The 15,360-nt window shown below is 38.8% G+C and overlaps 1 protein-coding gene across 1 annotated transcript in view; it reads left to right on the top strand.

Annotated features, from left to right (window-relative positions):
• The first annotated feature begins 334 nt into the window (after nucleotides 1-334).
• LOC117507786 (cadherin-12-like) overlaps nucleotides 335-15,360 on the top strand; it is a 243,027-nt gene continuing 228,001 nt past the window's right edge. Inside the window, exon 1 of the mRNA XM_034167590.1 lies at nucleotides 335-703. Coding sequence (XP_034023481.1) covers nucleotides 461-703 — 243 coding nt within the window. The 5' untranslated portion in view covers nucleotides 335-460. The remainder of the gene's footprint in view (nucleotides 704-15,360) is intronic.

Here is a 15,360-nt window from a genome sequence, read left to right as displayed (position 1 = left end):
AACCTCTGATTTAAACAAGAAGGACATCAGGAAAGGGGAGTAAATGTGTTTTTCTTTTGTCCCATTGCACAGAATGGCTAAGTTGGGCATTTTGCCATGATTTCATTTGGACACAACAAGTAGGGTCACAATTTCAAGGTTGAGAAAGAAATAGTTTTCAAATGTCTTAAATTGTGACAACTAGCAAATCATGCTCGGTAAATTTTCTCAGGTAGACGGAATTGACTTGAGAGCAAACCTTGTAAACTGTGTAATTTTTCTCTCCTGCAGGTGATGAGCTCTATTAATAAGTGAGTGGGACCGTGTTCTCAAGCTGGGAAGCAGCAGTTTGGCATCACCACGTCTGACCTAACTCGCCACCTCACCCAAAACCCCAGAAGCACCCGAAAACGTTGTTCCAGTGTGGCTCCGCTCTCACCAGTGGACTTTAACGTGAGGACCTTAAACTCACAGATTGCCAATGCTCACAAGGAACTGCCTGCTGCTGTTCCTTTGCATTCTCATCATCGAAGGCACGGCCTCTTCTTTACGTCCGCCTTCACTTCTGGGCTGGAGCAGGACGGGAAGGGAGCATCCCCGGAGCTTGGTGGGCCCAGTGAGGAATGGGGCAACTGGATTTCAGCGGGTCAAAAGGGGCTGGGTCTGGAACCAGTTCTTTGTACTCGAGGAGTACATGGGGTCAGATCCGCAGTACGTGGGCAAGGTAACAGCCTGATTTTCCTCTTATTTATAGCATAAGGTGAAGCCATATATCACTTTGCACAGAGTTTGGCAGAAACTGAGCTGGTGGTAAATGGAGGGAGTGATGAAATATCGGTGTGCTGACATAGGATAAAGGGGAGAATAAAGAAAAGGAAAGTAGGCGAACAGCACTTATATGACAATTTTATCACTGCATTTCAAAATTAGCCTTATGTCAACATTATTATTGAGCTGTACTCCACTGAAAAAAAAGGTTTTTTTTGTTCATTACTGCAGCATTTAATACACAATAATACATAAGACTTTATTGATCTCACAGTGGAGAAATTCACATTACGTCAGCTCTTAAAAAACACACAAGATGGGTGCTAGTAGAGGAAAATGTGCATCAAACAGTGTGTGCAAGGATAAGCAATAAGAATAATACCTGTAACGATTAGGGATGGGTATCGAGAACCGGTTCCTTTCAGGTATCGTTAAGAAATGATTCGATCCACCGACATCAATAAGCTTTGTGCTTAATGATTCTGTTATGGGTCTTTCAGAGTGGCTGTTGTTTTGGGGGGTGTTTGTCAGGAAAATTATAATTTCTCTATGTTGATTACAGACCCTGCAGCAGGTCCATAATCAACTTTTCTGCAGCGTCTTTCCTTTGAACCTTGAACCAGTCGAAGCAGTGGTTCGCAGATTGAAGCAATGAGTCGATCTATTGCTTCGTTTATTCTTTCTTTCTTTCGCTTAATTTTCCCCTGCTAAAACCCTAAAGCGCATACGTTTGTGAGTATTATTTACCTTTTCTATGTTAAACCGACCTGTTATGGTCTTCTGAAACAGTTGATAGATGTATTTTATAACTTAAAAACAGAAGTGATGCTAATGTGTTAGCATGTCTATGGCATTTTCAATGTTAAAAGTTAGCATTAAGCAGTTGCAGCTGTCATCACGTTCGGGTGCATTTGTTTTCAAATTGTAATATTTCTTAAATTATTTTTGTTTATATATTAATAATCTAATGATTATTATATACAATTTTAGAGAATGAGACAAAAAGAACCTGAATAGAAACACAACAGAAAATATAAAAACAACTAACAATGAACATAAATAAATACATACATACAGAAATAAATGTTTCCTGTGAACACCTAGTGACTCTTACACCTCCATTTCATCCCTCTTATTTAAGTTTAATGACAGTTTGTTTTGGTCAAACCATATTTTCAATGTGTTAATTTCTTCAGTGATTTCCTCCAGAACTATCTGCCAAACTATCAATCAATCAATCAATCAATTTTATTTATATAGCGCCAAATCACAACAAACAGTTGCCCCAAGGCGCTTTATATTGTAAGGCAAGGCCATAAAATAATTACGTAAAAACCCCAACGGTCAAAACGACCCCCTGTGAGCAAGCACTTGGCGACAGTGGGAAGGAAAAACTCCCTTTTAACAGGAAGAAACCTCCATCAGAACCAGGCTCAGGGAGGGGCAGTCTTCTGCTGGGACTGGTTGGGGCTGAGGGAGAGAACCAGGAAAAAGACATGCTGTGGAGGGGAGCAGAGATCAATCACTAATGATTAAATGCAGGAATGACCTGCGGTATCATTCCTTCTTGCACTGAGGGTGCCTCAGTCTGTCACTGAAGGAGCTGCTCAGCTTCACTACAGTCCGGTGCAGAGGGTGAGAGCAGTTGTCCATGATGGATTTGAACTTGGTTAACACCCTCCTCTCAGCCACCTCCTCCAGAGGGCGCTCTGACCACAGACCACAAATCTACACACAAACACACACGCACACATATACTGTATATCTCAATCATCCCAACAGGCAATCCCCAACTTAATCCATTATCCAGGTGTTACGAATGCAGACGAGGTGTTTGATTTTGACACACCCACACACACACACACACACACACACACACACACACACACACACACACACACACACACACACATATATATATATACAGTATATCTCCCAGGACATTGACTTGTGGTAAACCACAGCTTCTAGATGTGGTCATTTGTACTATATACAGAGGACAGCTGACTTCTGGGGAATATCTGTTTCAGTTATGCTGCTTTTTTTTTTTTTTTTTTTTTTTTTTTACATTTTTTAAAGTACTGACATAGACAAAATGCTTGGCTTTTATGAAAGCCTTTATTGAAGGTTTATTGGGTTTTCGGTTGTTGAATATTCTAAAAAATATTTTTATTTTCTTGTCAATAAGTTAACCAGTGCAATATTCTGTGTAAAAAAAAAAAAAAAAAAAAAAAATAGAAGAAAAAGAAGAGCTTTACGAAACCATGAATAACTGGTTTTATATTTGCACTGTGACAGTGTTAACATTCGATCAATTTTTTTTCTTTTTTCTGGTTTGGGGGTCACATTCATAAAGAAAATGTTGAGATATGAATCTGTTGTCTTGGATTTTCAAGGATCCTGTCAGGTCTGCAGCAATCTCACAGGCTTTTATTTTGAAATAGAGGCTTTTATTGTGGAAGTGTGAAATAACCAGGCTTGTTTTCAAAAATTACTGATTTTTCTTAAAAAGTATTGGTGCAATCACCTTGCTGTTTTCACGGCTTGAATCCTCATGAAAAAAATCCATGAGTATGCCAAAGGCCAAAACTCAGCTCTTTTTGGATTTCAGTTGATGCCCTGGATACACAAACACACTCACCTTTATGCAACACTTTTGGTTTTGCTCCCATTTTGTATGAGATGAACTCAAAGATCTAAAACTTTTTCCACATACACAATATCACCATTTCCCTCAAATATTGTTCACAAACCAGTCTAAATCTGTGATAGTGAGCACTTCTCCTTTGCTGAGATAATCCATCCCACCTCACAGGTGTGCCATACCAAGATGCTGATTAGACACCATGATTAGTGCACAGGTGTGCCTTAGACTGTCCACAATAAAAGGCCACTCTGAAAGGTGCAGTTTTGTTTTATTGGGGGGGGATACCAGTCAGTATCTGGTGTGACCACCATTTGCCTCATGCAGTGCAACACATCTCCTTCGCATAGAGTTGATCAGGTTGTCAATTGTGGTCTGTGGAATGTTGGTCCACTCCTCTTCAATGGCTGTGCGAAGTTGCTGGATATTGGCAGGAACTGGTACACGCTGTCGTATACGCTGGTCCAGAGCATCCCAAACATGCTCAATGGGTGACATGTCCGGTGAGTATGCCGGCCATGCAAGAACTGGGACATTTTCAGCTTCCAAGAATTGTGTACAGATCCTTGCAACATGGGGCCGTGCATTATCCTGCTGCAACATGAGGTGATGTTCTTGGATGTATGGCACAACAATGGGCCTCAGGATCTCGTCACAGTATCTCTGTGCATTCAAAATGCCATCAATAAAATGCACCTGTGTTCTTCGTCCATAACAGACGCCTGCCCATACCATAACCCCACCGCCACCATGGGCCACTCGATCCACAACATTGACATCAGAAAACAGCTCACCCACACGATGCCACACACGCTGTCTGCCATCTGCCCTGGACAGTGTGAACCGGGATTCATCTGTGAAGAGAACACCTCTCCAACCTGCCAAACGCCAGTGAATGTGAGCATTTGCACACTCAAGTCGGTTACGACGACGAACTGGAGTCAGGTCGAGACCCCGATGAGGACGCCGAGCATGCAGATGAGCTTCCCTGAGATGGTTTCTGACAGTTTGTGCAGAAATTCTTTGGTTATGCAAACCGATTGTTTCAGCAGCTGTCCGAGTGGCTGGTCTCAGACGATCTTGGAGGTGAACATGCTGGATGTGGAGGTCCTGGGCTGGTGTGGTTACACGTGGTCTGCGGTTGTGAGGCTGGTTGGATGTACTGCCAAATTCTCTGAAACGCCTTTGGAGACGGCTTATGGTAGAGAAATGAACATTCAATACACGAGCAACAGCTCTGGTTGACATTCCTGCTGTCAGCATGCCAATTGCACGCTCCCTCAAATCTTGCGACATCTGTGGCATTGTGCTGTGTGATAAAACTGCACCTATCAGAGTAGCCTTTTATTGTGGGCAGTCTAAGGCACACCTGTGCACTAATCATGGTGTCTAATCAGCATCTTGATATGGCACACCTGTGAGGTGGGATGGATTATCTCAGCAAAGGAGAAGTGCTCACTATCACAGATTTAGACTGGTTTGTGAACAATATTTGAGGGAAATGGTGATATTGTGTATGTGGAAAAAGTTTTAGATCTTTGAGTTCATCTCATACAAAATGGGAGCAAAACCAAAAGTGTTGCGTTTATATTTTTGTTGAGTATATATATATATCGTATATATTTGCCCTAGCCAATTTCCCACTCCAAGGCAGGTTTGATTCAGAGACTGAAATGAAAACTTCATCTTCATCAACAAAGCTATCACCTCCCACCTATCTTGAATTCCAGAGAAATGTTGTTACGGTGTGACTAAAACTGCCTCAAGAAGAGACAGCTACTGCTGCCACTACTACTACTACTATGCTACTGCTGCTGTTACTTGCAAAAATGAAGAGGATAAAAAGTTCAAAGGAAAAAGAACAGAACAGAAAATTATATCACTAACCATTTAGCACACTTGCCATTTGACGATGCAGCACAAAAGTGTCTCTCCTATTAACTGTTACTACTACTAAGGTGCTCAATAGCCTGTTATCCTCCATATGTCAAAGTATATTTGTGCCACACTTGGCTCTATTATGATGTGCCGTTTGGATCGGAGATGGACATATACACACATACAGTTGTCCCTTACTATGTAGATATCCCCTCATATCAGTAAATGCTACATATTCACATACATTATCACTGTATTATGCCTTTTTTTTTCCTGATGAAGATGCATGCCACATTTTCAAAAAGAAATTATGACAATGAAGCTACTGAATATTTTGCCACATATACAGGGTTTCAAATATGTATAATATCAAAAGTCACATGAATAATTTTACAATTTTGGGTCAACAGTTGCAGAAACACATCAAGTTTTTTGTAATATTATTCATATATATATATATATATATATATATATATATATATATATATATATATATATATATATATATATATATATATATATATATATATATATATATATATATATCAATCAATTTCATTTATATAGTGCCAAATCACAACAAACAGTTGCCCCAAGGTGCTTTATATTGTAAGGCAAGGCCATACAATAATTACGTAAAAACCCCAACGGTCAAAACGACCCCCTGTGAGCAAGCACTTGGCGACAGTGGGAAGGTATATATATATATATATATATATATATATATATATACACACACACACACACAACATTTGAGAAAGTGACAAAGAAAACTGGATCTGCCCCACAGCACCTGTGCGTGTCAGGTTCACAGTGATATTAAAACATTTTGTTCTGTTGTCCTGTGGGGCCTCAATATTTGATCAATTGACTCCAAAACTGAACCAGTTTATCCTTGACTAACATTCAACTCTTTCGCCATGCCATACTGGCTCAGAACATTTGGAATTAATCAGTTATAACCAGGTGTTTGACCTTTCAAAGTGACCCAAGGTCAAAGGTTGCATGAGCAATAAAAACGATCCGGTTTCATATTAGTGTTAAATTGTAACCATAGGTGTAGCGATAAGCTATTTCTAAGATTTGGTTAACTGTCAGTAACCAAATTAGCTATTAGCTTTTCGCAATTTTTTTTTTCTTTTGCCTTTGACCTTGACTTTTAACCATTTATCTAAAAATTTTCACAATACAGATTTTGAGACAATATCCACATTTTGTCAGGCTTGTAGGGTCGAATTTGTGGTCCTTTTCAGATTGGGGCATATTTATTGTACATTTATTGATAAGCTATTTCTAAGATTTGGTTAACTGTCAGTATACAGATATTAGCTTTTCACAAAAATTTTGTCTTTTGCCTTTGACCTTGACTTTTGACCATTTATCTAAAAATTTTCACAATACAGATTTTGAGACTATATCCATATTTTGTCAGGCTTTTAGGGTTTTTTTTTTTTTTTGTGGTCTTTTCCAGATTGGGGCAGATTTATTGTGCTTCTTGGACTCTGTGTTTGTTTGAAACCATCGTGAAACTTGATTTGCTGCATCCCAAATTTCAACAGACCAATCACAGCACAGTATGCAAAGACCACAAGATCATTGCACACTGCACTTTATGGAAGACAGCTGTGAAATGAAACAAAATGACATATAGCGGGAAACAATCCTTAGAAGCTAACAGATATGCATTCCAGTTTTAGGCTAGTGAAAGAATCGATTACCTGATAGAAATAAATTATTGCCCTTGTAAAGCTGTCAGAATATTGTAGTTATGGCTTGGAGAAAATGCTGACAGCAGCAAAAATGTGTTTTTTGACTGAACGCATTACTAAGGAAACTCCATCAGAGTTAAAGGCTGAAGTTGTAATTTGGTACTTCTACCTTACATCGGATAATGGTAAGATTTACTTATCTGGCCTGGCGCCTCTGCAATCAGCCCTGACAATCCGTGCTGGTCTCTGAGGCTAAAAGTAGGGGGAGGGAGGCCGCTGTCTGCCACACTCCCAAATCACTTAATCCTGGTCTGCTGCTCTGCTTCAAAATAATTGACAGATTCTTTGCCACATGAAAACCATTTTGAGGGGAGATCCTCATACTTTTTGTGAAGCAAGTCTCGTGGCGACCTGCAAGCTTTAGTTGAAAAATGGATGCGGTTGCAATGGGATAAAAGTTAAAAAGCTAATGCTTATAAAGTGGGGAAAGCGTGGCATCACTGACTTGTCCAGTCTACAAAAAGTTAAACATTGGTTTGATATAAACAGATTGTCACTAAATATTAATAAGACAAATTTCATATTGTTTAATGATAGAGCGAAAGAAAATAATGTGTCATTACAAATAGATGGAATGGATATACAAAGGGTAAAAGAAATGAAATTTTTAGGAGTCATGATTGATGAAGATCTTACATGGAAGTCACACATAAATTACATAAAAGGAAAAATAGCGAAAGCCATTGCTGTTTTGCATAAAGTAAAATATTCATTAAATAGTTATGGTTTATTAACATTGTACAATTCATTGATTGTCCCATATTTAACTTACTGTGTAGAAATCTGGGGATCAACATATACAACCTATATACAACCTTTATTTATTTTGCAGAAAAGAGCTTTAAAAGTGATTAGTAACAGTGGTTTTAGAGATTCATCTAATCCATTGTTTATTAAGTATAGGGTACTTAAATTTCATGATTTAGTTGATTTGAAAATATTACAAACGATGTACCAAGTTAATAAAAATACTTTACCAACAAACATTCAAAATATGTTTGAAAAAAGAGTAAGTAGTTATAAATTGAAAGGAATAGAAGTCTTTAAAAAAACAAGATTTAGAACCAAAGTAAAGGAAAGGAGTATTGCAGTAAATGGTGTCAAATTATGGAACAATCTTAATAAAGAAATTAAAGAATTAAGGTCGCTTAAATTATTTAAAAAACATATTAAATTAGATGTATTAAGTAAGTATGAAACTATGAAGTAAGTCAGTGGGCTGCAAGAAAGTCAAAAAAAAAAAAAAGTAAACTGTTAATAATGTTTGGAGTGTCTTAAGTTTAAATGTAACCTGTCAGTGATGTAATCTATTAATTAATGGTCATAATTATGAAATGGGTCAGTGGTATGTGACAAGTTAAAGAAATGCAATCTGTTAAATAATGTTGACTATGATGCTGTATATTGAAAGATTGTATTGTTAAAAGGGGCAGAAATCATAAGACTTGTTCTTCTTTCTGCTCCTTTTCATTCTGGTATTGTGGTGCTTTTGTTTTTTGCTTTTCTGTTTTTCTTTTAAATGAATGAAATAAATATTAAAGAAAGAAAGAAAGTCTGCAACACATCAAGGTTTTGGCCACAATGGGAATTGGCAATACATGTTTTATCTGTGAAGTCTCGTGGATAGGGTTTGACCATATAGTCCCTGCCCCAGTTTCATCACTGTGGATCGACTCGCCATACATGCTTACAGCAATGTTAAAGATCACAAATTGTCTTGAGGCAAATATGCAATAAACACACTGTGCCTATAAACAGTACTCCCTCTATTGGACATTTCAATGTTTTTGTTGTCAATGACATAAAAAAACCAAGCTTTTTTTGCATGATGATGATGATGATGACAATAACAATAACAACAAAACAATAATACTAATAATGCTATTAATAATAATGATAATAATGATGATGATAATACCAATAATAAAGGTTCACAATTTTCAAAAATCTAATTTTTAATCTCCATGTGTACACTAGCATTCAAATCAGGCCAATGTATTTGTATGCTGTAGCACACAATTATAACACAAATTAGATTAACGTGATATACAGTATTTTCCCAGAGTATATGTTGCACACTATTAAAAGGAAAAAACCATATGGTTTTCCAAGGGGTATCTGGGGCATATATAAGTCACACAGGAGTATAAGTCTCACCTTTGTTTTGTATCAACTCCTTAATTTTGGATTTTTATGCATTCTTGTGGTGTACTTTTTATTATTATTACTGACGTTCATTCTTCTGGAGTATATTTTGTTTACATCTTTTTTTTTAGATCCCTATATAAAGGTATAATAATTATTAATAACAAATATATGATTTTTTTTACTATATAACCCACACCACAGTAGAAGACACAGGACCTCTCAAACTTTTTACAATAAAAGTGACTTATACTCTGGAAAATATGGTACCTGAGTAAGGTGTATAGACCTTACCCTCCCTATGAGCAACCACAATAATGACAGTGGTACAGAAAGTCCCACAATATTTTGTTGTGTATTTTGTTGACAGGGAGCAGAAGGCTTGACCACATTACACTCATTTTGGCGTTTCTTCACTGGTTTCCTGTCCCTATGAGATCCCTGTTTGCACAGGACAGGAGGCCTGCAGAAGAAGACACACTCCTATGTCTGGATGGAGCCGCACCTCAAAGAGAGAGGGAAAAAAAAGAATCAGGCAGCAGAAAGACAACAAATACAGTATAATTTGTCAGCATTAAGTAACAAGAAAAACAGAAGAAATACGAAGGTAATCGCCAGCCACGAGCCCTAAGCTTCACGAAACGACCCAGACTTTAGATACAGTCACTTGCCCAGTTCTGGATCATTGCCCGTTCTGGATCACTGCTGTAGTTTTTGTGCCGCCGTTTCTCGTAATCAGCACGAATAAGCTAATACTTGGTACCAATGGAAAGATTGATGTTTTGTCTACAAACGACCACAAGCTCGACCGGATCCAGCCGTCCTTGTGATCAGCAGAGGAATCAAAACATCCCGGTGTCTGCGGTGTGCGTGTTTTTTCTGACTCACTCATTCCTGCAAGTTTTAAAGTAACGATCTCTAAAACGTAGCAAAGGTGAGTTAACCGTTCGGTGTTTTTGGTTCTAGAGTGGGAAAATACTTACTTACTTGGGTAGAAAATGTCAGTGTGTTATGTCTTGCTGTTTAATTGCTGCGCACATTTATCTCCGACGCGAAAATTTGCCGGTTGCGGATCACTTGAAGCAGCAGCCTCGTGTCTGTAGTTGTGAGCCTTGTGGACTTTGGGGGTCGTCTCCACATCACGAATGGACATGAATGTGGGGGCTTTTACTTTTTAATTCGGGAGAAATCTCACCTCCACACTTCAACGTAAAAACGTATAACGGCGCTTTTCGAAACGAAGTAAATTCTCATTTAATAAGTATTATTTCTTTCATTTTGTGTTCAAAACACATTCTCGGGCATAGTGTGTATCATTCTGCATTAGAAGGGCTCCAGCCAGATGCCAGGAATGACCCCAAAGTGACGCAGAGTGTCGTGATCCGGAACTGGCAAAAGTGATCCGTTTCTGGCAAATGTTTGCGCCACACATAATGTGGCTTCACACTTTAAGTAGAAGCGCTACTCCACCCAGACTTTTTCAGCTAAATAACATCCAAATACCCAATACAACAATACACAATAAAGGACATTCAGTTGCATTATGGCTCTGTATAGCGGGACTTTAAAAAAGGTGATCCGGAACTGGGCAACCATCTGTATTGTTGAGGCCACAGCCCGCTCTTTTTACTAATAAAATTAATTTAAAAGGGTAAAAAGCATAGTAACATGCTAGGCCAGTATGCTAGCCATACAAAAGGGAAAACAAATGTGTCTTAAGTCTGGACTTGAAAGTCTCTACAGAAACGGACTGTTTTATTGAAGCGGGAAGCTCATTCCACAGAACAGGGGCACAAAAAGAGAAAGCTCTGTGACCCGCAGACTTTTTATTCACCCTATAGGGACACAAGGTAGTCCTGCACCCTGAGAACGGGCCGGTACGTCCGGTTTCAGTAGGTCAGCTAAGTAGGGAGGTGCAAGTCTGTGAATAATTTGATAGGTTAATAAAAGAACCTTAAAATCTGATCTCACAGGGACAGGAAGGCAGTGAAGAGATACCATAATGGGTGTAATATGGTCAAACTTTCTGCTTCCTGTCAAAAGTCTGTCAGCAGCATTCTGAACCATTTGGAGACCCATAATGCTGGATTATGGTAAACCAAAAAGTAGAACATTGCAGTAGTCCAATCTAGGAGAAACAAATGCATGAATCAGGGTCTCAGCATCAGCCATAGACAGGATGGGAAGAATCTTTGCTATATTTCGCAGGTGGAAGAAAGCAGTCCTCGTAGTATCTGTAATGTGGAGGTCAAAGGACAACATAGGATCAAAAACTACCACAAGGTTCCACAATTTGTCAGTGTGATGTAAAACCCCAATTCCAATGAAGTTGGGATGTTGTAAATAAAAACAGAATACAATGATTTGAAAATCCTCTTCAGCCTATATTCAACTGAATACACAACAATGACAAGATATTTAATGTTCAAACTGATAACCTTTATTGTTTTTTGTGCAAATATTTGCTCATTTTGAAATGGATGCCTGCAGCACATTTCAAAAAATCTGGGACAGTGGTATGTTTACCACTGTGTTACATCACCTTTCCTTCTAACAACAATCAATCAGTGTTTGGGAACTGAGGACACTAATTGTTGAAGCTTTGTTGGTGGAATTCTTTCCCATTCTTGCTTGATGTACGACTTCAGTTGTTCAACAGTCCGGGGTCTCCGTTGTCGTATTTTGCACTTCATAATGTGCCACACATTTTCAATGGGTGACAGGTCTGGACTGCAGGCAGGCCACTCTAGTACCCGCACTCTTTTACTACGAAGCCACGCAGTTGTAACGTGCAGAATGTGGCTTGGCATTGTCTTGCTGAAATAAGCAGGGATGTCTCTGAAAAAGACGTTGCTCCAAAACCTGAATGTACCTTTCAGCATTGATGGTGCCATCACAGATGTGTATGTTGTCCATGTCATGGGCACTAACACACCCCCATACCATCACATATGCTGGCTTTTGAACTTTGCACTGGAAACAATCTGGATGGTCTTTTTCCTCTTTTGTCCGGAGGACACGACATCCATGATTTCCAAAAACAATTTGAAATATGGACTCATCAGACCACAATTACTAATTTGCAGAGCGGATCAGAAGGCTTATTTATATGAATGTTGAAGTCACCAATAATCAGAATGTTATCTGGACTAGTTATTAAGTTAGACATACAGTAACCTCACCAAATTCATCTAAGAATTCGGAGTATGGACCAGGGGGCCTGTATACAGTGACAAAGCAATACGGCTGATCTTTATTCTAGTGACCTTGAAATATGTAGCATTGTGGCAGAGCAGAGAATCAGATGTTCAAATGAGTTATATTTGTGACCCCCAACAGCTAATAAAGTAAAGCTAGATTTATAAATAAGAACAACACGCCCACCTTGTGTCGCATCATGAGGGATGTGACTAAATGTGTACGCCGGTGAGCAGGCCTCATTTAAGGGGAGGACAGCTGTAGGATTAGGCCAGGTTTCCCATAACCCAATCATACTGTGTCTAAGTGGTGATCCATAATTAGATCATTAATCAACAGTGTTTTTGAGGACAGTGGTCTTATGTTAATGAGAGCCAGACTAAGGACCTCAGTGGGGTTGACAGTTGGACTGTTTGGATTTAGGGGTGGTTCCAGAGTAGCATATATAAGATGCCTGGAAGTAGGTTTAGGTTTGAGACATTCCATGTGGGTTATAGGTAACAGACACAAAATATTTGACATTGCCGGAACAGCCTGCGAGCCATCCTCAATTTCAGTCTCATCCAATGTAGTCATGGGTATTAAGTTTCCAAAGCATATCCTTCTTTGCTTTTCATGGACACATCTGTGGAAACAGGCCACAGTCTCAACTGGATGAATTTCCCTCCCTGTCACATAAACTGCACTATCACCATACTGGATTATCTGCACTAATTTCACCCCTAATGGATTCCACACCCACATTTGTCATATGCCTTGCAGGGTCTCTAATCACCCAATGTTCTCTAATCTTATCCTCCCTGCAGAGCTCTATCTATGTTCGCAGACAAGATGTCGGAACCTTCCCCAGTAGGGTGAAGGCTGTCTGGCATCAGCAAGCCATGCCAGCCCCAAAATGAAGGCCAGTTATCAATAAAACTAAAGCCTTGGTGTCTACAAAATTATGCCACCCACCTTTAACGATGTCAGCCTGCTAAACACTTCATCATTACCCTGGGAGGGGATGGGACCAGAGACTATTAACTGATGCCAACACATCTTTCTGGCAAGGTCACAAGTCCTCTCTATGTCCATTTTTGTGACCTTGGAGTGCTTCATTCTAACATCATTGGTGGTGATATGAACAACTATGTGGCTGTATCTAGTGTCATTTTCCTTTGTCTGTCTACCCTTCTGCAGCATCAGCACCTTAAGATAAGAGGCAATGTCGGGAGCTCTGGCACCAGGAATACATTAAACATCAGCCAGCTTCTGTAACCTGACCTTGTGAGTTGTAGAATCCCCTATAACTAAAGCCCGGTGTTTCGGCCTGGAGATAGGTGTGGAAGTCACCCGTGGGCTTAAAGGGCTAACAACAGGCATATCCAAGGGAGAAAACCGGTTCACAGTTTGCAGTGGCGAGTGTGATCGGGGTACCGCAACCATGGCACCAAGTCCTACTTGACTTTGTCCACTTAACCAAGGTCCAAAAGCCTTTTTTTCTCATAATTTGCAGTAACAGTGTTCTTCTCTAAAGAAGCTTTTATCTTAGATCACTAAGAATCGTTTCTGGAGTTTTTTTGGTGTGCTACATTTTCATGTATCATCTACAAGAACCATTCTATTTTGGCACAAGGCTTTTGAGTTTGACTCACAGTGCCTTTTAACTCTCAAGAGAGGTCCCCACCGCCCCCATCTGGCAAAAATTATAGCACTGTGGAAACTGTGGAGTTTCTCTTACATTAAGAATTGCTTAAACCTATACCACATTCATTCTATTTAAAATGCCAGCAACTTTCTGTTGCATTAAATGCAGCAATGCAAGTTGCAGCAGAATCACTGCACGATGGTGCTAACTTGAAAGGATATAGCAGAATATCACTGAAGTGCACGGTTAAATCATGAGCCACAATGGTAAGAACATTCAACATTTTTGTCAGCTGTCAGCAAATCTGAAAGCAGATGCAAATCTAAAAGCAATCGGGAAGTGTGATGATGGTGAATCAGTTCCAGTGTTGCACATCAACTGGTATCCATTTTGAGTTGTATGACTTGCACCTGAATGCACTGGTGGTTGCTCATAACAACAGCAGATGTTTTAAAACTGAAAGATGCAGTAATGTCTGGCTGTCTTTATAAAAGACATATTCTCATTTGCTGTTTCATTGAAACTATAGAGCATGTGTTTTAAATAAATTAATTAACTTGTATTGTCACCTTAACATCTGTTATGAGGACAAATTTAGAAAATCCGTGTTCTTGGTGAGGTGGGAAACAGTCTTGTTCCAAGACGATTTGCATATAAAAGAAGGGGGCATACAGGAGGCACTCTTTTATGCTGCATAGACTTTATTGCCACCTTGATCAACCCGAGTGATATGCCTGTATGGTTTTTATTGATTTTCATCTGCATTTAGTACTATAAAGCTACTGTTTAATGGAAATGTTGTTACAGATGGAGGTTAACAGCAAACTCATGCTATGAGCCTTTTTTTAACAAATAGATCACAGCACAATAGAGTTAATAGCTTTTGAATATTGTGTCCCTTTAAGCTCAAGGTTAGTCTGCTGTTTTTGAGATACTATTTGGTATGACAATCCTTACACAGAAAGCTGTGCCTTTTTTTTTTTAATTACAAATGTTCATAAAACATGCTCTTAATATCCAAGGTGTGAATTCTGTCAAAAAAGAAAATACAGTCCTTGTTAAAATTATTAACTTTTCTGATTTTTTTTTTTAATCCACAACATTTTCAGAAATAAAAGCAAAAGAATCAGAATGTTTAATGAAATGTCCAAAATTATGGAGAAATGGAAAATAAAAAGCCTTGCATTATAGTAAAATAAGACAAACCCAAAATGTAATCTGGACATAGTTATTGGCACAAGTACAGTAAGTTCTTTTTATACAGTGGCAAGAAAGTTTATCTGAACTGTTACAGATCTGAATGTTGTAATGACATCAAATCTATCTATAAAGCAAGAAATGTCTGTTTGTGG

Source organism: Thalassophryne amazonica, chromosome 1 (assembly GCF_902500255.1).
Source record: "Thalassophryne amazonica chromosome 1, fThaAma1.1, whole genome shotgun sequence".
Lineage (NCBI taxonomy): Eukaryota > Metazoa > Chordata > Actinopteri > Batrachoidiformes > Batrachoididae > Thalassophryne > Thalassophryne amazonica.
This window is presented reverse-complemented; position numbering and strand designations above follow the sequence as displayed.